This window comes from Protobothrops mucrosquamatus, unplaced genomic scaffold (genome assembly GCF_001527695.2).
Source record: "Protobothrops mucrosquamatus isolate PMUCROS unplaced genomic scaffold, P.Mucros_1.0 scaffold453, whole genome shotgun sequence".
NCBI classification, from domain to species: domain Eukaryota; kingdom Metazoa; phylum Chordata; class Lepidosauria; order Squamata; family Viperidae; genus Protobothrops; species Protobothrops mucrosquamatus.
Genome location: NW_015386776.1, coordinates 1,191,926 through 1,218,069, shown reverse-complemented (window position 1 = coordinate 1,218,069; position 26,144 = coordinate 1,191,926). Strand labels below are relative to the sequence as shown.

The 26,144-nt window shown below is 36.5% G+C and overlaps 1 protein-coding gene across 1 annotated transcript in view; it reads left to right on the top strand.

The window, feature by feature from the left end:
* Window positions 1-26,144, top strand: part of ARHGAP10 (Rho GTPase activating protein 10) — a 103,627-nt gene that overhangs the window by 35,634 nt on the left and 41,849 nt on the right. Inside the window, exons 9-17 of the mRNA XM_015816448.2 lie at window positions 1,568-1,674; window positions 2,736-2,830; window positions 6,377-6,458; window positions 9,138-9,180; window positions 10,387-10,452; window positions 16,712-16,786; window positions 20,238-20,325; window positions 21,499-21,557; window positions 23,013-23,118. Of these exons, the coding sequence (XP_015671934.1) occupies window positions 1,568-1,674; window positions 2,736-2,830; window positions 6,377-6,458; window positions 9,138-9,180; window positions 10,387-10,452; window positions 16,712-16,786; window positions 20,238-20,325; window positions 21,499-21,557; window positions 23,013-23,118 (721 nt within the window). The remainder of the gene's footprint in view (window positions 1-1,567; window positions 1,675-2,735; window positions 2,831-6,376; window positions 6,459-9,137; window positions 9,181-10,386; window positions 10,453-16,711; window positions 16,787-20,237; window positions 20,326-21,498; window positions 21,558-23,012; window positions 23,119-26,144) is intronic.

Below are 26,144 nucleotides of genomic sequence, written 5' to 3'. Positions count from 1 at the left end.
ATCCTCCCTCCCCAGCCAGCCAGCCACCCTGCCCAACCTACTCCTTTTCTGACTGGCTGGCTGGCCCAAATCCTGACCACTCTTCTCCTTGTTGTCCTCCCCATTCAAGCGGAGTTTCTTGGCTCTGTCTGAAATGAAGAGAATGGAGACACAGCAGCAGGATTGCTCTCAAGAAGACCCAGGTGCGCTGCTCACTCGTGTGTGCCGGCCTTATTGAGAGCCATCTCACTGCTGCGCTTCTGCTTTTTTCTACTCAGAGCCGAGAAACAAGCCGCTGCGGCCGCTTCAGTGGGGAGGATGACAAGGAGAAGAGCGGTCAGGATTTGTACGAGATGGCATGCCAGGCAATGAGTAGGTCGGGTGGGGTGAGGGCTGGCTGGGGAGGGGAGATCATGGGCACTCAGGTGGCTGCCGCCACCAGTGGCTTAGGTTTTGAAGCGCTCCATAGGCACTGAAACACTTTTTAACCAAATGGAGACCTGACAGAGACTGCAAGCTCCGTATGCCTGGAATAGGACCTTCCGCTCTGTTTCTAAGTGCACATTGGCAGCCACACGGAGCTTCTAGTCCTTGTCAGGTCTCCAGTCAGATAAAAAGTGTTTCAGCACCTATGGAGCACTTCAAAATGCAGGGATTGGCTGCGTTTTGAAGCTCTCCATTGGTCCTGAAACACTTTTTAACCGAATGGAGACCTGATAGAGACTGCAAGCTCCGTATGCCTGGAATGTGGCGCTTGAGAAATGGAGCCTTCTGCTCCGTTTCTAAGTGCGCGATGTCAGCCATGTGGAGCTTGCAGTCTCTGTCAAGTCTCAGTTCGGAGAAAAGGTGTTTCAACGACTATGGGCCATTTTAAAATGAAGCAAATGAAGCAAATTCCAAACACCCCATATGCACTCAAACTCTTTTTACCCGGACAGAGACCTGACAGAGACTGGAAGCTCCTTGTGGCTACCAGTAGGGTGCTTGAGAAATGGAGCGTTTCACTCCATTTCTAAGCGCTCATTTGCATGCAGATGGAGTTTCAAGTGTCTCCAAGGTCTCTGTCCTGATGAAAATTGTTCTGGCAGTGGTGGAAAGGAGTTGGGGGCAGGAGCAGGAGATAGTCACTGCAAACACTGAATTCAGGCTCCCATTCTCTGGAAAAGAGGATGGGTGCCTGAACTCACGCGATAGTACTGGCCCCCAGGAGCTTCCATTGACTCTCCCACAAAGGCAGAAGCCGCGGCAGAGAGTAGACTGATCTTTTCAAGGTAAGTGAGTCCGGCGTGGCAGGGAGGAAGAGGGAAGTGAACTCGTTCAAGGTATGAGAGTCACTCCCATGAATTCTTGAGTTACGAATGGAATGGGCAGGCTCCATTACATTCGTAACTTGAGGATTACCTGTAATAATTTTACGTTTTCTATTGCTTTTGCGATTCTGTTAACAAGAATGCATATATTGGATTTATTTATTTGTTTTTAAAAAGAACTTTGATTCAATATGTAATAATCTGAAAAATAGGCTGAATGGAAAAACGTCTTTATATATCTAACAATTTGAAGTTTTAATTATTATTGTTTTATGAAGGACCTGCACCATTTGGTTCCAGTTGGATAAAACATTATTGCATGTATAAGAAGGAGTCAAAGAAGTTTACTATGTTACCATTTGAACACAGAGCAGGAGGAAAAAGTGTGAGTATATTTCATATTAAAAGAACAGTAAAAGAGATAAAGTATGTTCTGTATTGCTTCTCTGTGTTTTTGACATTTTCTTTTAAGTATAGTTAGATACAATATTGGGAATTACAAATAATAAGTTTGGAGGGATCTGAAATGGAATTTTGGAGAGCTTTAACAAAATACCCATATTTTATCCATAGTAATTCATTAATATAAATATATTTGGAAGCTTATTTGAATTACTTCCTAGTAAGGCACAGAAATTACATTCCATTGACCAGCTCTTATTACATTCGATATATTTATTCAAATATACAGTACTTTTGCACAGTATGTCTTTTTCCAGGAAACCTGTTCATATTAGTAGTTTTCAAGTTAAGAAACTCTTTGATAACTGTTTGAATATTCCAGAATCTGCAACATTTCAGTTTTCTTACAATATTCATCTTCCCCATGTCATTTCCAAATTATCAGTATAGCAATAGCAATAGCACTTAGACTTATATACTGCTTCTAAGCAGTTTACAGAGTCAGCATATTTTTCCCAACAGTCTGGGTCCTTATTTTATTGACCTCGGAAGGATGGAAGACTGAGTCAACCTTGAGCTGACTCGAACTCCTGGCAGTGAGCTGAATTAGTCTTCAATACTACATTCTAACCACTGGGGCACCACGGCTCATTGTATTGGCTACTGTATTGGTAGCAATCAAGGCAGAGTGATTTTTATTGAACTTTTGGTAACAGGATTCTTCCTCTTCTATGCCCAATATCCTAAATCAGTCAATTTAACTTGAGTGTCAGCCAAAATGATGATGAAGAGGAAGATTTTCTAATCCCATCTGTTACTCAGTAAAATATTCTGTTACTCCTGAGAAATTCATTTGATGATATAGTGAATTCTAGGCATGCATTATATTCAGTTCCAAAAATTCTACAATATTGATGGATGCTTTCATTCTAAAAAATATATATCAACAATAACAACAATTAAACTTATGTTATTAATCACATTTTTCCTGGCATTTTTAGTAATAGTCTCTGTCATCATATTCATGTAATTAATTTATTTCAGGGTGAATTGGAAGTCTATGAACTTCAGAACTGTACCAAACGGAATACTGATTCTATAGATAGGCGATTTTGTTTTGATATGGAAATAATAGAGAGGTAAGTCGGTCAGGTGTATCTTAATATTACTTTTAACTGAATTTATTTCAAATTATTACCTATACAGTTTATTTGACACAACCATTCTTATAGGATGACCTTATAAGTCAGGGCTTTTCAGCCAGTGGTATGGGTACCACCTGTGGTACATTGGCAACTGGCAGGTGGTACGCGACCATCCTAGAAAAGTGGTAGCAGAGGAGGGGAATGAGCTGAACCGGTGGCAGCACCGCACAAGCCTGAGCAAGAGATGGCTGGAGCTGCAGGGCTGTCAGGGCTCAGCGGAAGCGCCAGGATCAGTACTGCTTTCCAACTGATCAGCGCTTCTTCAGGGCTGTCAGGGCTCAGTGGAAGCGCCAGGATCAGCACCAGGCTCCAGGTGGAGCTCAGTGCTGATCCTGGTGCTTCTGCTGAGCCCAGAAGAAGCGCCAATCAGCTGGACCTCGGCGCTGATCCTGGCGCCTCTGCTGAGCCCAGAAGAAGCACCGATCAGCTGGAATGTTGCAACATCTCCAGGGTCTTGTGATTTACATTCAGATGCTTGGCAACTGATTCAGATTTATGACGGTCACAGTGTCCCAGGGTCATGTGAAGTGACCAAAACCTGCTTCAACCACCCAGCAGATGGGGGGAATAAAAATCAAACACCCCCACTCCACCCCCGCTGCCAATCCTCAACAGAAATGGTCACAACAATGAAAACCTCGGACAGGAGGAAGAGCACCGCTGGGCGCTGTCTTGCTCGGCTGTGATTTGGGGGGCACTTTATTCAGTGCCATTGTAACTTCGAACAGTCACTAAGCAAACTGTTGTAAATCGAGGACTACCAGTACTTTATCACTTTTTTCCTTTTTTGGGCGGGGTCATCAAGTTTTTGACACCTTGCTAGGCGACTGGTGGTATTCGGATGTTGCCATATCCTAAAAGGGGTACAATGGGTGAAACGGTTGAAAAGCCCTGTTATAAGTAACCTTCTGATCATATAAATGTAGATTTGAAAAGAACCTTCAAATCCATTTAGCAGCCCTGCATAAAGTGCAAGAAATCTAGAAATAAAGCAACTCTATCTACTCACCAGTTTCTAATTGAATATCTGCAGTGAGAAAGGGGCCATAATTTTTGTGATGATAGCTTCAGTTCATACTATTTTTGTCACACTTCTCCTAGTGGTCAACCAAAATCTATGGTCCTGTAAAACAATATGTTTAATTTTGCCGTCTAGAATCAAGCTTTTCCATTTTCACTGTGCAACAGTTCATATAAATGAAATGTATATGATACCTATGAGTCCTTTTTCCCCTGTAATAAATATATCTTGTTCCTTTAGCCCAGACATGTCAAACACAAGGCCTGGGAGCCGGATGCGGCCCGCAAAGTGGTTTCATGTGGCCCGCGAAGCCATCCTGGAAACAGGGAACGGCCCCCGCTGCCTTGGTCCTGGCCCAGGCCAGCCGAGAGCCAATGTACAATTTTGTGGTGGCCATCTATGCTGAAACACATTCAGTCTTAGCTCCACAAGGCCGTCTAGAAACAGTGAAGAACCAGCCCTTGCCGCATTGGCCCCACCCCCTGGGTGCATGTTGGGGAAAAGTCACCCTTTGTGAGGAATGAAGAAATGGACCATGCCTTGGCGCTTGCCTCGGTCCCACCCCCTTCTGCCTCAGATCTGTCCCAGATCTGTAGAGCTGGCCATGCCCATCCAATAGGCCGCACCCACCCTGGCCACCCCCCCCGAGGGCAACAGCAATGCTGATGTGGCCCTCAATGAAATTAAGTTTGATACCCCTGCTTTAGCCCGTCTTTATAGGAATGTTTTCCATACTTCTGATAATCTTGCTAAAAACTATAGCCCTGAAACCAATATAAAGAGTGGAATTCATGCGTACATTTGGTAAACAAAGGAAATTCACAGTCTTTGCATTAGGGTATATAAGTAGACTAAATATTCTAATAAACTAAAAGATACCCAGTCTATTTGGAATTTTGAAATGGGGACATGTACAAAATTGCTGTATTTTCTGGAGATTTTCTTATTTGCAAAGCATCAGACCACTGTCTGCTATCTCCTCTAACCGAATTCTCCTTATTTTTGACATTTTTTTTTACTAACTAGATATATTTTCAAAACATTGGGCTGAAAATGCCCATCTTTTTTATTTTTAAAGATACAGTAAAAGGTGGGACAAGGATATTTGTGATTACCAAGAGAGATGCGACATGAGTACATTGGCATTGGCATTCTTAGATGCCACACTAGGGATCCTAATTTTAAACCCTGCATGCTTTTAGTGATTCAGTTAATTTATTGCATATTTTAATTATATCATTATATAATATTCACTATTCCTTTTCAAAATAGAAAGTGCAGGGAAAAAGTAAGAAATACAAAGAAAAATAAATGAAAGTTAAAGAGATTACAGAAAATATAAATAAATTAAATGTAAATGACATCAGTGTCATTGAGTATCCATTTTCATACCTTTCTGTTCTTTCAAATTATACTTTGTATTTTCCTTAATTTGTATTACGTTTCTATACATTTTTAAATTTCAATAGATGTTATTATTAAAAATAAATCTATGATTATACTGAATTTACCATACTAGTATTGTAGAATAATTACTTTGGCCATTCTTTCAGGAAAAATCCCATAACCATTGATGTCTTGTTAAATTTCATAGATTAGGGAAGTACCCAAAATATATTAATATTTTACTTTATTTTAATATTTAAATGATATGAACAATTTGTTCATAGACATATTGAAACTAGGTATTATTAAATGCTATGAAATGGGACAGTCTAATTCAGCCTTATAGTTTAAATGTCTCTTCTCTTGCATAACAGAATGATATCACATAAGAATAATGGCACACTGTATTACTTAAACTTAATGATACAAATTGATTTTGTTTTAATGAGCTTCAGTAGTAGCAATAGTCATAGCACTTAGACTTATATACTGCTCCATAGTGCTTTACAGCTTCTCTAAGCAGTTACAGAGTCAGAATATTGCCTCCAACAATCCAGGTCCTCATTTTACTGACCTCGGAAGGATGGTAGGCTGAGTCAATCTTGAGCTAGTGAGAATCAAACTCCCAGGAGTGGGCAAAGTCAGACTGCAATACTGAATTCTAACCACTGCGCCAACATGGCTTTTTCTATTATTTTTTTTACCTCATATACTCTAAATTGGTCTAAATTAAAATGTCTTTTGTGGTTGACTTCAATTAACTTTAGTACGGCCATCCAGAATTTCAGGTTCAGATATAATGACTTGTTTCATGTATTATGCTAAACCATTGTTTCTGTGTAAGTGTGTGTCTGTGTATGTATGTGTGCATGCGTGTGCACGCTTGGTTTTGGCTTGTATACTTTTTTATTTTTCACTTAGCACTATGAACTACATTACAGTTTCAAAGATATCTGATAGTTTCAAAGATGGATATGATGCATTTGTAAAGTGTTATGATGAAAAAAATTACTTCATATGAAAATTAGTGCTTAGTGGTGGTTTAAATAACTTTAAATACTCTGTTTTTATAGATCTGGTATGCCTTTGACCCTGCAAGCATTCTCAGAAGAGGACAGGAACCTGTGGTTTGAAGCCTTAGATGGGAAGGAAACCGTAAGAGAATTACGATTTTTACAAATAAATAAACATGGAGAGACTACTAATACAACATGGACTGTATTTACTATTAATTATATAGTTAATGTGATATAGGTTATGCATTATGTGCTTACATAACAAAATGATAAAACATATCACTGTTAAATACTAATGCGTGCATACTGGCATAGAATTTTATGGATCAATTGCATGGAACTTTCTGCTTTAAAGGTATATATGTGTATGTGCATCTATTTATATGTTTTTAAATGTACACATGGAAATATATACAAAAAATATACCTAGGAATAAATGAATATTCCTTCTAAGAGAAAAAAACTATAATGTATAAACTGAACATAAACTAAAAATATAAAAAAATGTTATTGGATTTTTTTGAATTAAAATTTTTCCAAACTGTTGCAGCATTATTTTGTTGTTATCGTTTTTGAAGAAAATTATTCTATTGTAAATTTGTTTATAAATGAAGTTTAACACTGGACAACAAAAGTTTTGCTTTCAGAATACTTTGGGTATATCTTACAGAGTTTTGGCTGCTAATCAGGAAAATAACCTGTAATTTAAACTAACATGTACCATTTTATAGAAATCTGTTTTTACATGGTGGCAATGTACATCCTGCTATGACTATTGCTACTACTATTGGCTATGCTGCACTAAAGAAAGAAACATGAAAACAAAATATGGAATTGTTGTTGAAGCACATCCAGTATGCTAAGCATAACTGGCATATCTGTAAATATCTAGAAGTAGTGGGTCTGCTGCTTGGAATGCAGCTATATATACCAAGTGTTGTTGTTACATATGTGTATGGGACAGCATGCAAGAGAGTTACATTAAAAAGAAATGGCCAGTCTGAAAGAATTTGGTTCCAGGACAGAACACGATCTGACAAAGATATTTTTTCCACTGCTTCACATACAACTTGGACTGTTGACAAATTTTGTGAAAGCGATTAACAAGGAAAGTGAAGATTTTCGTTATTTGAGACAGAATAAATGATGCCAAGATTAAGGAAGGCAATTTTGTTTACCCAAGATATGTCAATTTGGGCAATGACATATCTATTTGAAGATCTGTTAGTGGTGCCGGAGAAAAGCACCTGAAAAACATTCAAGGATGTTGTTGAGAATTTTCTTGGCAGTTACAGAGCACCAAACTATAATCAGCCGATTGACAAACTTTTTACAGCATACAAGATGATGAAGTGCCACATGTCACTGAATATTCATTTTCTGCATTCACACTTGCACTTCTTTCCTGAAAGTCAGTGACGAGCATGGTGAAAAGTTTAAATAGGACATTGCCACAATGGAAAAATGGTATCAGGGCAACCGGAATCCATCAAAGCTGATGGAAACATTATGAGATTAAATACATCATAGTTAAATTCATATTTTGATATTTCTCAAGATTCCTATGTCATACAGTCATTCTGAAAATGTATTTGTTTGCAGTTTGTAAGAGTCTATCATAATCAGCAAAAGTTTTTCAGGAAGCAAAACTTTTGAAAAAACTTACTATTAGCTCTAATAATATAAAATTGACAGTCTTAATAAAAAGGCTGTATCTCAGAAATGTTACTGTTTTTATCTACAGTTCTTAAGAAACACTTCATTTTTGGTTTATATAAAAATACTTCAAGTATCAGTGTGTGTAGAAATAACAAGCATATTTATATTGTATTAATTATCTGTCATTTGTCATAATGAAATTTAACATAATTTAAAAGGTACAAGTAATTGTAATATATATTGTTGAAGTTCCAGTTTCCTTTTCTGTCTGCTCTTTGCCAAATTATACAGTTTAGACATGCAGTAATTCAAAGATTATTGACAAATCAAGAGCTCCTTTTCACTGTGAAACATTTGTTAAATGAAGAGAATAGCATAAAAATACAAATAATTTTGAAGGAGCATCTTTCCTTTGGAAGGAAGCTAGTTAGAATTAAAAAAAACACACAAAATCCATACTACCCCAGGAAATACTGCAAATAAATACAAAAGAAGAAATAAGAGGAGGAGGAAGAGGAGAAGAGATTATATAAGATTCCTTAATATAGATTTATTGGAAACAGGATGAAGTATGAAAATCTGTCAGAAGCCTTAAGAATTTAAAGGAGGGATGACACATCTCTGGTTTGTAAGGCTAATCCAATTTGTCTTGTTTGCCCAATTCACAGGACTTCAACTAAGCACAGCCTCTTTTTTTATCTGACAGCATCTATACCTGCAGTGTATGCATTAGCAAAATTAACACCCTAAAAGCTGGCATGTAAGGGCAGTCCTAATTGCTGACACTTAAAAGCAACTTCTCCTCTAGTTCCACATAATGTCTGCAGGAGAGTTTTGATTTGCCTCTACCTCTAATGTCATTATTTGGATTATGGAAGTGAATTTTGAATTCCAGTCATCTGGCTTGATCCTAACGTAACTTGCATTGGTTATCTATACCATTCAGAAATATGCTTATTTATGCATGCAGAAACAGATGAAAGTTAGAAATTGTTAGTTACAAAGAAAGTAACTGACCAAGTAGTACTTTGATTCAATTCTAAACAATCCATTTTTGTCTTTTAATGGAGTAGGGAGTTCTTCCTTACCCAAATGTCTAAAAGCTTGTATTTTGAGTGCAGTTAGAAGTTTTATCTTTCTTCTTGTTTTGTTTTGTTAGGTGTTTCTCAATTTGAACAAGGCCAATACACAAAAAGAAGGAAGTAAGTACTAGAGTTAAAACAATCTTTATATTAAAATTAAATTTTCAAGAATAATTTCTGAAGGTAACTTTATTCTGGATTTTTTAAAAGTTGTGACCTGTCCAGAATCACTTACATGTCAGTTGAGTGGCTAAATAAATTTGTTAAACAAACAAATAAACGTTATTCTATCTTGTGCACAAGTAGTCCTCAACTTACAACTACAATAGAGCCTAAAATTTTTGCTGTTAACCAAGACATTTTTTTTGTTGAATTTTGCTCCATTTTATTACCTTTCTTACCAAATTTGTTAAGTGAATCACAGCAGTTGTTAAGTTAGTTCCACAATTGTTAAGTGAATCTGGCTTCTCCATTGACTTTGCTTCTCAGAAGGTTGCAAAAGGGGATCACATGATCCCGAGACATTGCAACTCTCCTAAATATGAATCCGTTGCCAAGCATCTGAATTTTTGTGACCATGGGGATGTTGCAATGGTTGTATGTGTGAAAAGTGGTCATAAGTCACTTTTTCAGTGCCTTTGTAACTTTGGACATTCACTAAATGAAGTCAAGGACTACCTGTACTGTTCCAGCTAAGAGATTAAAAAAAATCATTTGAAATAAAATTGTATTCCAATTTTATTCAACACTTGCTTCAGCCTATGTTTTAGAAAACAGCTCTGTTTGCTTTCAGTGAGTTGATGCCTCCTCATTTTGATTCAGGATTGAAATCTAAATCTATTTAAATTTCAGTTCATAATTTTGAAGTTCCACTGAATATCACTGGAAATGAACAAGTGATCATTTTATTGTTGTTGTTTAATGTAGCAGAATAAAAGTACAAAAATAATACCTTTTGGATAAGTGCTCATTAATAAAGAATATTTTGTTTTTTATGCATATTTCAATTTTCTTTTCAAATTAATATTTTTATTTTGTGACACAGCTAGATGCAATATAAACAGAGAGAGAAAACAATTGGAGAGGGTTGTTTGTATAATAAACCCAATAGCCATATGTTGGGGTAATATATATTGTTTTAAACCCCTCTCCTACTTCGGTGATAGATTGTTTGAATAGCTATAACTACAATTATTTGTATAGATGAGTCCGCAAGGAGAAGGGCAAGGAGAAGGGCGGGATATAAATGTAATTAAAATAAATAAATTGTTAAATGGAAAATATTGCTTAAAGATCTGAAATATCTTCATTTTTTTGTCGTCTTAGGTACACAGCTAGATAAAATTGGATTCTCAATTCTCAGAAAATGCATTAGTGCTATTGAAAGAAGAGGTAAAGACAAGAATTCCTGGATTGAACAGAAATAAATAATCTTTCATCTTGGCTATAATGAATCTTCTAATATTCATGGGAAAAAAGCAGAGTAGAAAAGTGGAAACATTCCAACTTCTACTCAGCTTTGCTGTTTCATGAGCATAATCCTTGAGCCCTAATAGTTTTCTTGCTATGGCTACCTATTTAAGGCACCAAGTAAATCGTGAACAGGGAACTTTTCCATCCCCACATACTGCCCTCCATGACCATCTTTATGTTTTACAGTCTTCCTACATCTTGCACAAATGTATCTTTCTTTCACAATTACTGAGAGAAAGGGAAATTAGATTTCTTTTTTTTGTAGTAGTCCGGCTCAAAGTCATTGGATTCTTGGGAGGAAGGAAGAAGTCTTATAATAATCTTTTTTCTCCAGCAGTTCTGAGCAAGCATGCTGTCAGAGAAAGAACCCAAAGCCATTAGACTGTTGGGGGGGGGGATCTAGCTTCCCCCTTCCTCTCGGCAACATTGTTTGCAGATAATACTTTTTCTCTTTTCAAAAAAGGAAACTTCACAGAGTTGCTGACTTCCAGGCATATTTTATACTGCAATTTTATACAACTGGTGCAGAACACTCATCATGTTACCATTGCCATTTGTGTATCAAAACAAAGGAGTCATGATATCTACCTATGAAATGAAAAGATGACTTGGGAAAGAGACAAAATAGTGTTTTGCAGAATTGCACATAGCATTTCAATATATTAATTTTATGAAATTTATAATATATGACTAGATAAAATCTAAAACTGATGCATAATGACTTGTAAAGCTACTCTTGAAAATTGGCTGAATTCTCACATTTCATGTAATTCTGTGCTATTGTAACTGTTTGATATATGGGTTCGGAGCTGTATTTATAATTTACTCTATTTAGGAGCTGTTTTTTAAGTTTTGGCTTCCTATGTTTGAAAGTTTGTGCAGTAAATTGTTTTTAATGTGAAATATTATCAAGCTTTGTTGTAATACTTAATATTGAAACAAAAGCTTTTTGCATGTAAAAGTAAGATCCCCTCTGGTCTTCTTTCTTTCTTTCTTTCTTTCTTTCTTTCTTTCTTTCTTTCTTTCTTTCTTTCTTTCTTTCTTTCTTTCTTTCTGTCTGTCTGTCTGTCTGTCTGTCTGTCTGTCTGTCTGTCTGTCTGTCTATCTCTGAAAGTTGCAGATAGGCAAATTTTCTTTGAAATATTTGATTCTTTGAAATATTACAATGTCTTTCTATGTATTCACTTAATGACTGCTGAAGATTAATTTTGGATCTGCTAAGGTAATAAGTTGTAAAGCAAGCACAGGTTCTCTTGGATATTTTTTTCTCTAGTTCCTTATAGTTGATTCATCTCCAGATCTTCTGAAGCAAGTAACTGTGCTAGGCTTTTGTGTGTATGTTAAATCTGTGTTTCCTACTTTACGATAGCAAAAAACATGCTTCTCTTTTGGCATGTCATCAGAATTTAGCATCATGGAATGGAGAGATGTGCTCAGGTTGCTTAGCTTCCTCTTAGTTACTCTATTGGCTGCTGGTTAAAGAAACAAGTACAGATGAAAAAGGAGGCAGAAAGTAGGAAGCTCTGATATAATATATCAGAGGTCCCCAACCTTTTGGGCACCAGGGACGGGTTCTGTGGAGAAAGATTTTTCCACAGACTGGAGAGTACGTGGTTTTGTGTGCTGCCTGCATCCCAAAGATGGGGCTTTGCTTGTTTGTGCGTACTGGTTACTGGCATACCGTGGCTTGGTACCGGTCCATGGACTGGGAGTTGGGGACCCCTATAATATATGATATATAGTACCATTAAGTTGCTATACATATATACATACATACAAATTTTTAGTAGTTTTACAAAACACTAAAATGAACACAACTAATAAAAAGCAAAAGCAGTAAAGAAAGAAAAAAAGCAAACTGCAGGAAGATAAAGAATTAAAACTTTCTTTGCAGCAAATATGAGTACATTTACAAAAGTATCTCTTACTCTATTACAAAATACCCTCACTTTTTTCTATTACCCATTTTTTAAATTACCAGCTGTAATGCATTTTTTTTCATATAAAAATCTATAGGGGTTTACCAATCAACCACAAGTGTAGACATTGCTTTTTTTCTTGATGTTGTTTCCAGCAAGATTCAAAGTATATTCTAGATCAGTGTTTCTCAACCTTGACAATTTTAAGGCATGTGGACTTCAACTCCCAGAATTCCACAGCCAGCATTGCTGGCTGTGGAATTCTGGGAATTGAAGTCCACATGCCTTAAAATTGACAAGGTTGAGAAACACTGTTCTAGATAGTTTCTCTGATGATAAATATATATCATCTTATAAAAATTCTTTTTAAGGCTAGAACATAATGTCAATCCTTTTAACCACATGTTTTATTATCCTTAAATCTTGAGAAAATTTTTACTATATCTCAGTAAATTAACCATTTATGTGTACTTATAATTTCTCATCTATAAAATGGTCCTTCTGCTGAAACCATAAAATGTTTATTAAGCAAAATCTAAATTTATACTTATTCCATATTCTAAGAATTGCTTGTTGAACATAAATATTTTTAAAATCTACATTTATCTTACCTATCTTACCATAGCTATCTATGCTATCTAAACCTCAAAAAGAGTTTCTAGTTTTCTCAGCCAATAGGAAGTTGCTTTCTTTCTTAGCATCGCTTCATCTAATTGAATAGGACCTTCATTGAGTAGCAATGGATTTCTAGGCTTTTATTATAGGATTTTTTCCCCAGTATCATCTAGAAAATGCTAAGGATTTGATATGGGAAGTTTGCCATGCAAAAGAAAATATTAAATATTGTCATTATGAGTATTTTTGAGGCATTTGGTGACCTATTAGGGCACAAATAAAATGAAATAAATAACACTTGATACTTGTTTAATCACTGTGATTTCTTGAGACATCAGATACATAGTACATTTTTGTGCTTTCTATACCAGTTACTCTTTTGTACCTGAGAAATATTTCATTTAATCTTAATTTATCTGTATCCTCAGCAATTCTGTTTGAGGTGGATAATACTTATTTTTCTTCCTCTTCTGAGACTTCATAGTTCCACTTCCCAAATATTTGTTTTAAAAGCTTTCATCCATTTTCTGCACTAGTTATAATAATTCATTGCTGGAAAGACAGATGGCAGCAGTAAGCTATCATTCCTTGAAGTTCTACAACAAGATTTTCACTAGTGAGGAATTGAAAGGAACATAATAAAAATCTTGAAACTGCTTTTGAAAATAGCTCTATAGACTACTGAAAACTGTCATAAGCATTAACAATATTCATTCTAGAAAATATATTATTAGAATAAGAGTTGAGATTTTGTGACTTCCTAGGACTATAGCTTGTATCTTATCAAACACTGACCACTGGATAGGCAAATTGGGTTTAAGCCTAATAACATCTGAATGGCTATAGCTTGCGTTTGCTGCTTTAGGATAAGCTAGCAGTACATTTTAGTTGAATCCTAATCCTCAACTTTGGCAACTTTAAGACTTATGGACTTCAGCTCCCAGAATTCCAGCTGGCTGAGTCCACGAAGTCCGCAAGTTGACATCTACAAGTCCGCAGTGGCTCTGCAACATTCACCCTGGGTTATTCCCTCCCTCCCCATCCCGCCACGGGTCTCCCTAGGTACCAGGCCTTCAATACTCACCCTGCGAACATCGAGATCCTTCACTTTCTTGGCTGCTCCAAGCCTTCGGTTCATTCACAGAGAATGGAGACCTAAAGTAATGCAAGATCAGCGGGGCGAGATCTCACGCTACTGATCTTGCATGATCTCATGTTAATTTAGGCCTCTGTTCTCTGCAACAGAGAACAGAACCGAAGCTTCCACGTGCCTTCAGAGGCTGGATCGGGGCATCAGAGGCCTTTTCCAGGCTGCTGCCGTACAGATCTGAAGTCGGGGAACACTTCTGCGCTCCCCTGTGGCCCGGTCTGGGCTCTGGAGACCTTTTTGAGGCTGCTGCTGTCCAGATCTGAGGCCGGGAAATGCTTCCACGGCCCACCGGATGCCCAATCCAGGCTCCGGAGGTTTTTTCCAAGCTGCTGCCACCAGGATCTGATGATGGGGGATGCTTATGTAGCCCTGTGTCAGCCTGTTTCTGGTGGCAGAGGCCTGGAAAAGGCTTCCAGAGCCCGGATCGGCCATGGGGGGCTGCAGAAGCGTTCCCTGGCCTCAGATCAGGGCAGCAGTGGCCTGGAAAAGACCTCCAACACCTGGATCAGGTATCCGGTGGGCCGCAGAAGCATTCTCTGGCCTCAGATCCGGGTGGCAGCAGCTTGGAAAAGGCCTCTGGAACCCGGGATTGGGCTGTGGGGAGCTGTGGAAGCATCTCCCAGTCTCAGATCTGGGCGGACCTGCAGCAGAGAGGCGACTGATCTTTTCCAGGTGAGTCCGGTGCGGCAGGAAGGGAGGGGGAAGCATAAGGTATTTTAGTGGGTCGGGGAGGCCTTGGGGCCTGTACTAGCACTAGGCCCTCCATGGCCTTCCCCACCCTGAGATACCTCATGTTTGCTTAATGAGCCGTGTGTGTTTTAGCGAGCAAGGGAGTGATCTCATACCTCGAATGAGATTCACTCTACGAATTTTCGAGTTACGAGTGGAATGGGCAGACTCCATTCCACTCATAACTTGAGGACTACCTATATTACTACCAGATTTAATATTACATTCTTGTGGCTTGATCCATATTATTATTTTCTTGATTGTGTTTACTGTTAGCAATTCAGGAAATACATATCCTAAAACATGCAGATTTATTATATTTTCTAACAGTTTCTTGGAACTTTTAAGACTGTGTCATATAAAAATGATTAGAAATTATGCGACCTGCTATATCACTAGTATTAGCATTTCCATGTTATAAAACTAAGTATACTAATTGAAAAAGGTGAAAATATAAACATTGCAATTTATATAATTGGTTGAAAAGAAGAGAATGTGGATAATTGCTATGGCAATACCAGGGGATAGTAGAATGGAAGACCAAAAGTTGCAGAAGATCACAAAGTATCAATATCTGAAAACTGAAGTTGAAAGATTATAGCATAAACGGGCCATGGTGGTTCCCGTAGTTATTGGCATACTGCCATACCAAAAAATCTTGTGCGCATTGACAAAATTTCTATCTGTCATTTATAAAAGCCACACTGCTAGTATTACACATATATTACATTGATAGATTATGACATCCTAGGTTCTTGGGAAGAACTCAATGTGTAGGAAGGCCAACACCAGCTAAAGAACTGCCAGCTGTGATTTCATGTTATGTACAATAACAACAACTGCAGTGCTCTTCATGGACAATATGTAATTGAAGTTTACAATAGTTAGATAGCGCCTTATATTTGAGTGTATCTTCTAGGTCAGTGGTTCTCAACCTGTGGGTCGGGATCCCATTTGGGGTCGATCGACCATTTCACGGGGGTTGCCAAGCAAGGCTGTCCGCCATTTTTTTTTGTCCGCCATTTTTTTCCCTTTTTTCCGGCGGGTGCCTTACCTCCCTTGGGCTGGGCCAGCTGGTGGTCGGCCTGCTCCGTCTCTGCCGCTTGCCAGCTACGCCTCGGCCGGCGCAGGGGGCGGAACCACGCATGCATGGCGCTCCCGGGCAGGAAAAGTCCTCGACTTACGACCGGCTGGGTAGTCCTCGACTTACGACCGGTTTAGTCCTCGATTTACGACCAGTTTAGTCCTCGACTTACGACCAGTTTAGTCCTCGACTTACGACCGGTTGGGGTCGCGGCATTAAAAAGGTTGAGAACCACTGTTCTAGGTTAATATTTATTTTTTTAGGTATGATAAAGAGCTCAAATTGTCTGTAATTTAAATTATGGACTAACCAGGGAGAAAAATATTGAACTTATGTTAACTTCAGTATATTGAACTAAAAGTGTTTTCATTGATGCATGGATATATTTGAATTCTTCAAAGATTTCATTATCACTTTATTTTAGCTCTTACATACAATTATACTTAATCAGATAAAAAACCTGCACTGTGTAGGATTTTGTCTACACAGTAGCCAAAAAGATGTTTATGGGAAGCTTATACATTCTTCAGTGTTCTTCTGTTCCTGGAAGTAAATTCTCAGTTTTTACTTGTCGATGGATTAATTGTTTCAAAGCTGTTCATCAGCCAGGTTAAATGTTTATAATAAATATGACTTATTTATATATAATAACTTTTATTTATTCTTTTGTGTCTCTAATAGGTATAAATGATCAAGGACTGTATAGAGTTGTAGGGGTGAGTTCAAAAGTCCAGAGACTTCTGAATTTGTTGATGGGTATGCTCATTTTTAAAATCTGCTTTTATCATTATATATGCATACTTTTTAATGTTTTTTTCAAGTTTTACTTTTCTATTTAAATCATGTCAAGATGAGGAAGCAACTTGATTTGGGAGAATTTTAATGGATGCTGAGAAGGCATAATTTAATACATAGCCATTATGCCCTTTAATTCACCAAAGTTAAAAAAAATCTGAAAATATAGAAAGATTTAAGATACTTGTAGTTTGTTCAAGATTTCTCCTTAATTATGTGAGGACAAAATTTTCATGAAATGAAAACAGTATATTTAGATATTTTTTAAAGTAAAGGAATATTTTTAACATATTGAAATTTGTCTCATTTCAGTGCAAATATATTTAAATGTTTGTTTATGTTTATGTTTATTTAGATTTGTATAACGCCCTATCTCCCTTACGGGACTCAGGGCGGTGAACAGGCGATAATAAAAATCACAATAAATATCTATTCTAAAATCAAATTAAATAAATAAAGGCCTGCTCTAAAATACCCCATATAAAAACCTATACTAAAACCTAATTAAGACTACGCCAGGCCGGCCACACGAAATAGATGGGTTTTCAGGGGCTCGGCGAAAAAGGCGCAGGTCCGCAGTTGTACGTAGGTCGAGGGATACATGTACATGTCTGTATGTGTTTAATCCTTATTCTGAACTCTAGTGATTTTCTAGAAAATTATAGTTTCTCATCCCTTCGATAAATTTTTTATTTAATTCTGACACAAATATAGCTATAAGTCATCTGAAACTGTTCATCTGTCTATTATCCAATCCCACCAATACTGCAAAATTTTCAGATTTCTTGTGCACAACTTTTGGCAGTACATGCAATCAGATCAGACTACTGGGATTACTTGAGCTTTCTGTGTTTTCCAAGCTTGTCACTTGATAGAATCCCTGCTCTGACTCTAAAGGATTCATTGATATTCAGAGATGTTAGTTTGCAACAGGCTCATCTCCAGGAGCATGTAGCTCCATCTGTGCTGATAACACAGTGTTCTTTGGCAGATAAAACTAGAGGAAACTAGCAAATGAATTCATCTCATTACCCCAGACATTATGTGAATGGCAAAGTACTTTATTTTACCGTATGCGCTACTGTCAAATCCTTGCCACCTGTATGATGCTGTCTCTGCTGAAAATATGACAGATATTATACAGTATACTGTCTTGCTTGCCGTATTAATTTGCAAAATGGTCTGGCTAATTATTAATTAACTCTTTAATTGCTATTGGCAATTAAACTGAATTTAAGAAAGGTATATAGACCTCAATATTTCTTATAGCATCAGGAAGAGTGAGGAAGTAAAAGGTAAAGTTATTGAGACAAAATGCATGAACCTGTTGAAACCTGGTATTTTCATAAAACCCAACTTAATCGTCTGTTTTCTTGGAGAAAATTTTATTTTTGGGGGAAACACGATAGTTTAAACTTAAATAGCTGATAGCAGTTCCAGTTTAGTGCAGTGGTTAAGGAATTAGAATAGAAAATTGAAGACCATGAATTCAAGTCTCACCTTAGGCACAAAGTCATCTGGGTGACCTTGAGGCAGGCTCTTTCAGCCCTGGGAAGTAGGCAAAGGCAAACCACTTCTGAAAAACCTTGCCAAGAAAACCTCAGGGACTGATCCAGACAAGTGCAAGGAATCGACACACACACAAAATCCTTTTACACACATACTATAGAATGTAGTTTATTTCTTTGTATTTTTATATTTTATTGCATATTCTTCAAATAGAAGCTTATTTTGGGGTTCTGTTTTATGAAGAATATAAACCACTATCCTATGACCTTTCCATTATCTGAGATCCATGCTTCTTGGGTGATTCATTTTTTAAGCTTGTTTTTTATGGAAAGGCAGGAAATCAAATCCTATTCTGCTATTACATCATGTTTCAGCACGTTGTTCTGCCTTACAAAGATTTACCTGGATAGGTATGCAAGCATGGGAAAGATTTCATCTCCTGTCTTAGCTTTCCTAAATTGTGGTCCTCAGGCTCATCAAGATTTGCAAGAGGAAAGGAATGTTGTGAGAAAGAAAAAACAAAGTTAAGGATAAAAAATTCATAAAATGGATGTTCATGTTTAAATAATTTATCTACTGAAAAAGAATATTAGTTACAAGAATTAAATGGATCTGATTGTTAGAAAAATTACTGTAATTTTTCATAAGTATCTCTGTCATTGCATATAAGAGTTTTGAACATGGATTACAACCTTGCCAGGAGCTTCTTACCACTGAGGACATTTTTTGTATTTATTACATTTATTTGTTGCCTATTTCGCTACTCTGGGAAGCTCACAACAATAAAACAAGAAAAAATAAAACATGTAAAAATAACAATAGTAAAGGAACAAAATCATAAAAGTAAACAATGGAAGTTCTGCAGCAAAAGGAACTTCTGTAGCAAAGAAGCAAGCTATAAAGAACATCTTGGCTAAAAAGTCCATTCATTATCAAAAGCTTGCATGCCTCATCAAGAACCACCTTGATTGTTTTTGGTGGCTAAGATAGGTATGATTCTCTGCTATTCTAGTTGTTTCATAAGATCTAATACACAGTAAGAATCTGCACCCTGACCTCCAGTCACTTAGTTGCCTAGTGTCAAGACCTGACTTTTTAGGTTGGTTATGAGGGAGCTGTATCAAATGTTAGACATTTTGTGAAGACCAACTATAGTCTTCTTTTATAGTTTAAAGTGGCCTCACCTGAGTGCCTTTTTATCTGTACTCTATTGGGATAACCACTGACTCTTGGATTTTTTTGCCTGCAACCAAGTCATTTTATGATATACAACAGATATTTTTCTGCTTTTCTGGGTTGAGGGAAAAATCTCTCTTGTCTGATGGATAAAAGAGATGTATCAATAATATCAATATATATTAATTTAATTGACAAAATTTATTGTAACCAGTGTGTATTATAGCCAGCCAAAACCATAGAGTCCACGAGAAGTCACTCTACCAACTAGTTTGATATCTGCAGTTCTATATCTCTTCCAGACAAGGGAGCATTCAGCATTATATATTAAATGTTTGACCTCAAAATGATACTTTGTTTGATATCAGTGTTGCTTTTAATTCTGTATTAATGAGTGCTATTTGTCCCAGAATATAAGTAACCCAAGTAAGCCTGCTAATAACCCATATATAATTCACAGAGACCACAACAGACAACAGATGTAAATTTGATTTTTGAAATGGTCTTTTCTGTACTGTATACTATCTTGTGTACTCCCACTATCTTGTAGTTTCTACTTCTCTATGCATAGAAGATAAGAAACAGAATCTTGCAGCTGTGTGACTTATTCTCTTCATTAGCAGAATTTTATGATTTGATTTATTGCTGCTTTCATAAGCTCAGTTATACAGTATCTGAAAACTGAATTATAACTGATCAAGTTTACCTGCTTATCTTTATTTTCTAGATGCAAAAACAAGTGATGAAGTTGATTTGGAAGGTAATACAGAATGGGAAGTGAAGACAATAACAAGTACAGTGAAACAATACTTAAGGTACAATTAAATATGTCATGATTTCTGTAATTTAATTGAAACTATACTAGATGGCAAATGTTATCATGGGGTTTTTTTTGAAAAATGCAAGTGTAAACAATTTTAGGAAGCGTGTAGAATATTATTTCTGGAATTTTTTCCAGTCCTTTAATGAAATGACCTGGGAAAAAGTTTAGAATGGAATGGTTGGCAACATGTCAAGCTGCTGCACAATTGCCCTTTCTGTAGCAATTCATGGGCACATTTTTCTTTATAGCTTCAGCTGATACATTAATGCAACATTCTGTCATCCCCAATTTGATTCTGTCCTGCCCTGGGTTTGGAGAGTGGTACTGCTAATGGATAGACAGACACTCAAGCTTCTTTACGTACTTCCTTTTCAACATTCCTTTCGACTAGAAAGAAAAAGAAGTAAATTGTAATTTTCAGAGTGCAATCTGTGCAAATAGTTATAATAAACTTTTATGTTTTGAAAAAAGGCATCCTTTAAAGCAGTGGTTCTCAACCTTTTTAATGCCGCGACCCCCAACCGGTCGTAAGTCGAGGACTAAACCGGTCGTAAGTCGAGGACTAAACCGGTCGTAAGTCGAGGACTACCCAACCGGTCGTAAGTCAAGGACTTTCCCTGCCCGGGAGTGCCACGCATGCGTGGTTCCGCCCCCTGTGCTGGCCGAGGCGTAGCTGGCAAGCGGCAGAGACGGAGCAGGCCGACTACCAGCTGGCCCAGCCCAAGGGAGGTAAGGCACCCGCCGGAAAAGGGGAAAAAAATGGCGGACAGCCTTGCTTGGCGACCCCCGTGAAATGGTCGATCGACCCCAAATGGGGTCGCGACCCATAGGTTGAGAACCGTTGCTTTAAAGACTACATTGTTTGCAGTATGGTAATGATGCCTTTATATTTTCTGGCTCTGGTGGTAAAAACATCCTGTGCAATATGGGATACAACCCAGAGAAATATTTCACGGAATGATGATTTTTTTAACGGATTGATGATTTTTTTATAGTTACTATAAGAGGAATCCTAAGTGGAAAATTAAACAGTGCAAAATTAAAATGAATACATTGTAGTATGATAAAATATATAGTTTTAGGATGTTTGTATTTAAACAATTGTAAACTTAAAGAAGCATGATCATTTTCCCCCTTAATTATTACAATGTTTTTGTCTTAACAGAAGCCTGCCAGAGCCCTTAATGACGTATGAGTTACACGGAGAATTCATCACTCTTGCTAGTAAATATATGACTTATCAGATTTTATTTCTTTTAAAATAATAATTATTGGAAATCAGGGAAATCCAGTTAGGTAACTTAATATTCGAAGTCTTTTCCAAAAATTATTTGCAATTTATGTATATTTCTGGTCCTCCTACAAATGCATACAGTATTCAGAATATTAAAAAATTTCTACATAGTACAACAGCCTCACTGCAAACTATTATACAGTATATATTCAAATTCATATATAAAACTAAGTGTATTTGGCTAAATAGAAGGATTTTGCAATATAATTTACACATATTAGCATTATTTTTATCTTATGAAAATAATATGAAATGGGTAATGAGAAAACTGGATGTAACCTCCCAGAATGTAATGTAGTTGAATTACATAGGAGCTTGAACTTTGTGTTAAGAATCTTTCAAAAAGTCTGTCAACATAACCATAATTAACTAAAGAAGAATTATTGTATGATTCAGTGTCCCCCCCATCAGAAAATCCATATTGTACTGTACAGAAGAAAACAGCCTAGATATTAACCTGAAATGCCTAATTATTCAATTATTTAAACCTACCTTTTATAAGAGAAGAGAATATTATCAGTTTCACTATGACTGTAACTTTTTAAAGGGGAAGGCTAAAGAGGTTTATGACTTAAAGAAGCTGAGGGACTGCCAGCAACAAGGAAGGGAGCAGAATGTGCAATGGTTTGAAGGAGAAGGCACGATATTTGAGGATATGAAGAAAGAAAGCTCCGTAAAAAGAAGGATCTGTAAAAGATAGATTTGCAGGACTCTCTTGGTATTTAAGCTTGAAGCATGCTAGGAGGAAGAAGGTAAAGCTGGAAAAGAGATAATGATACTAAAGGATATGGGAGATAAATGGTTGGAGTGGATAGTGTATGTATTTATTTAATTCAAGGTATTTATTTAATTTATTCACCATTTTGTTTTATTTTACTTTATGTTATGTTATTATTTGATTTTAATACTATCAAGTGACTCTTGTCACCTAATTGTTTACAAATCTGCATAGGTTTAGCAAATCTCATTTTTTAACCATATTTGTGCATCATTTCATTTTCATTATGCCCCATGTGGGGCTGTGACATGTCTGTATTATCTCAGTGTAATGCACTTCAACAAATTGTTTAAATATTATAGTCAGGGTGGTTTTCAGGAAACGGAACCGATGCTTGGTTTTATATTAAGGAAAGTCATAAACAAGGCCAAGAAAATAAAAAGCTATCCTCTTATGATAAATGTTCTATAACTAGCAACTTTTAATATAGTACTGAAGTTTCCTAGCATCTGGGGAGATAAAAAAAGTATCAAAATAGGATTTAACTTTATATTTTTAAAAATGCACAGGTAGCAAGAAAGAAAATTAAAATGTTTATACATAATTTTCAGCATACATTGTGCCAAGTGCATAACTACGAATTATTATTTTTTTTTCTTTTATGTAGAAAGTGGTAGCCCTGAGTCTCGTGTTAAAGTTATCCACTCCTTGGTTCATAAACTTCCAGAAAAGAACAAAGAAATGCTTGATATTGTTGTGAAGCACTTAGCAAAGTAAGCATCTTGTATCTTAGTCTGATGTTTACATTTTTTCCTTTGCAGTTCCAGAAGGCTGATTATGTTCAGAGTGTATTTTTATATTTCATATAAACAGCAAAAACAAATGTGAAGTTTGCCTTGTTGTATACTGTATATCTATTTTAGTAAAATTTAATCTGGATGGATGGATGCCCACCTTTACTGATTAAGCACTGTTAATGCAGAGGGAAATATTAAGAAATAGCTAAAATAATAAGAGGCATTACAGAAAGAAAAGAAACATAGCCGAAACCATTGCCATTTATACCAATATTCATTTAGTATACCTTTCCATGCAACCACCTCAATGTACATCTTTCATGCTGGTCATTTACTTTTGTGTTCAGTCTATGTTTATTCAACATTGGTGACCCTTTTTCTTCTTGTTTTATCACATTTATATCTTAACTTGGTTTTCAGTATTTTAATTTTTAGATCTGTACATCTAATTATCTGATTTATCTAATATACACTGCAAATTATTGAAGTACTAGCAAACAACACAATATGGTCTCCATGCAAAAATATACACACATGCAGACAAACACACATACTGATATCTAAAAGAAACACTGTTCTAATGACAAACACAAGCATTTCCTTACATAATTATCGCCTAAAAAACTAAGGAAAGATCACACATCCATGTCTTAATCTCTGCTCATTGTTGAACCATTTGCTAAGCATTTTGTTTATTCTTAGACATGCTTACATTCCATTGAGTATACTGCTCTTACTGTACTGGGCAACAGACTTTCAGCTCAATGTTCAAATATTTCCAGTATTTTCTTTGATAACATTCTTTGGAGTTATTTTTTTTTGTCTATATACATTATTCAGTATCTTTTTATTTCATTTTATACAACTTTTATTCTCTTAAACACTTCTGTTTACCTCTTCCATACAGATTCCATATTTTTTGTTCTCATTCTTTTTCATACAGAAATTGTACTTCCTGTGAACATTCTACTTTTGTTCTTTATTTCATTTCTTTCCTTTTCGTCCATGCCCATTTTACTCAATATGCCCCATTGACAATATGAAAAAGTGATCTGTATCACATGCATGCTTAATGAATTTTAAAGTACTTTATGATGCAGTATCAGGTATATTTGGCAACATCTTTCCAGAATTGAATCTGCTTATCCAAGTCACTTATCTAGGGAGGGCTGTTGAGAATATCCCTGTCTACTAAAAGCACATGGTGGCTGAACTAGGGCAAGTCTTTTCCATGATAGTACACTATCTTTAGCCCAACACTGCATGAAGTCCCTATCCTGATAAATTCAGCAAATAAATACAATCTTTGCGGTTCCATCAAACCTTTTCTTCTGTTTGATGGATCAATTGATGACACTGTTCATAAGCATTGGTTTGAGGACTGAATTTTGTTGAACTTTTTAAGCTTTTGTTTTGTCTCTGTACATTGCTCAGACTATTTGGAGATTGAAGCGCACCATAAATAAGCCTCTTTTTTTTTTTTTTGTAAACCTCGCATAGAATCACCACCACCATTTCTTTATCATTGGAATTAGTACTGCTGCAGCACTCAAAATCTTAGCAGGTGAATCTCAGACAAAGAAATTCCTCATTTCCAACCCAGCCTTGGCTTGTTGGTATGCACCAGTTTTTCTCATTGAATCTCATTCAAGCCATGTTATTACAAATGGATCTGGAATCCAGCTCCAAATATCCATAGTGACTAGTATCCAGGGAATATCCAGTGGGTTAAAAAAAAACAACCTGGCATCATATTGGTTACCGTACTCTTCTGATCTCAGCAAAACTCTAGTTGGTATAGTAACTGTCCATTTAAAATTGCTCTGCCAATCAGTCCTCGCTCCCTTCTTTAACTTACTGTATAATATTTGCTACACTTCATCCATTTTACTTCACTCATCTATTGTTTCTCTTTTCCTCTTCCTAAGGACTTCTCAGTAGGGCCACTCTCACTCCAGAGAGGAAGGAAACAGGATCTTTTCCCAGCCACACCAAAAGCATTAGAAAAGTCTTTCCATTTATCCAAAAACTTTACCAACAGTGAACATGTTTCTCTTTCCATTTTACTTTTTAATTAAGGTTCTTTATTTCAAGCTCTTTATTGTTTGCTACTCTTAAATTCCAAGTCACTGTCTTCCATGTGCCATGGTTGTCTCTTAACATGGAAATTGGAAATTGCTCTCCATATCTCATCATGACTCTGGTCAGATATGTAGTTCTTGCATAAAAACAGTAGTTGGAAAGGAATTTCTGTTGTGCAGTTATCTGGATATCACATTACCATGCTGCTTAGTCATGGCAATTTTGGCTGCCCCCAGCTAATGACATTGCAGGTCGTTATGCAAGGACCGCACTTAACTTCCATCTTCCTACCCTATTGACTTTACTTGGAAGCTGGCAGAAATCATGATTACGTGACTGCAGAATCACTGTGATGGCCAGAAGTTCAAGAACTGGTCATGAGTATCACTTGTTCAGCACTGTTGCAAGTTTTAACAGTTGCTAAACTAGTGGTCATTAAGTAAGGATGACCTATATACTCAGCTTAATTGCATCTGTGTTACGTACAACATTCCTTGATACATGTAAAGACGCTACTTTTTTCTTTTGACACATTTTGACCGTTATTCCACAGTGCAACCAAATTCTAGTTTTAACCCCAAACATGTTTACACTATACTACGTTACTCCTATTTCCAATCTGGAGGCTAATTTGCAAGTTAGATACTGTTGTCTACAGATATTACACATGATGCTACATGCAATATAGGAATACACAAATCAGGATGTAATCTATTATCTTCATTAACAGTATTGCTTTTAATTGAAGTAAAAATGTTTTCACTTCAAAATGATATAAAATAATTGTTAGTATTTACTAACAACTTTTTTTGAGAGGGACAAAAGCTTTTTTTGTTTTTCTGTTAGTATTTTTTCTAATAATTGTTTGAAATTTGGGGTACTTCCATCTATTAAATGAGGTTTAATATTTTAAGAAAAGA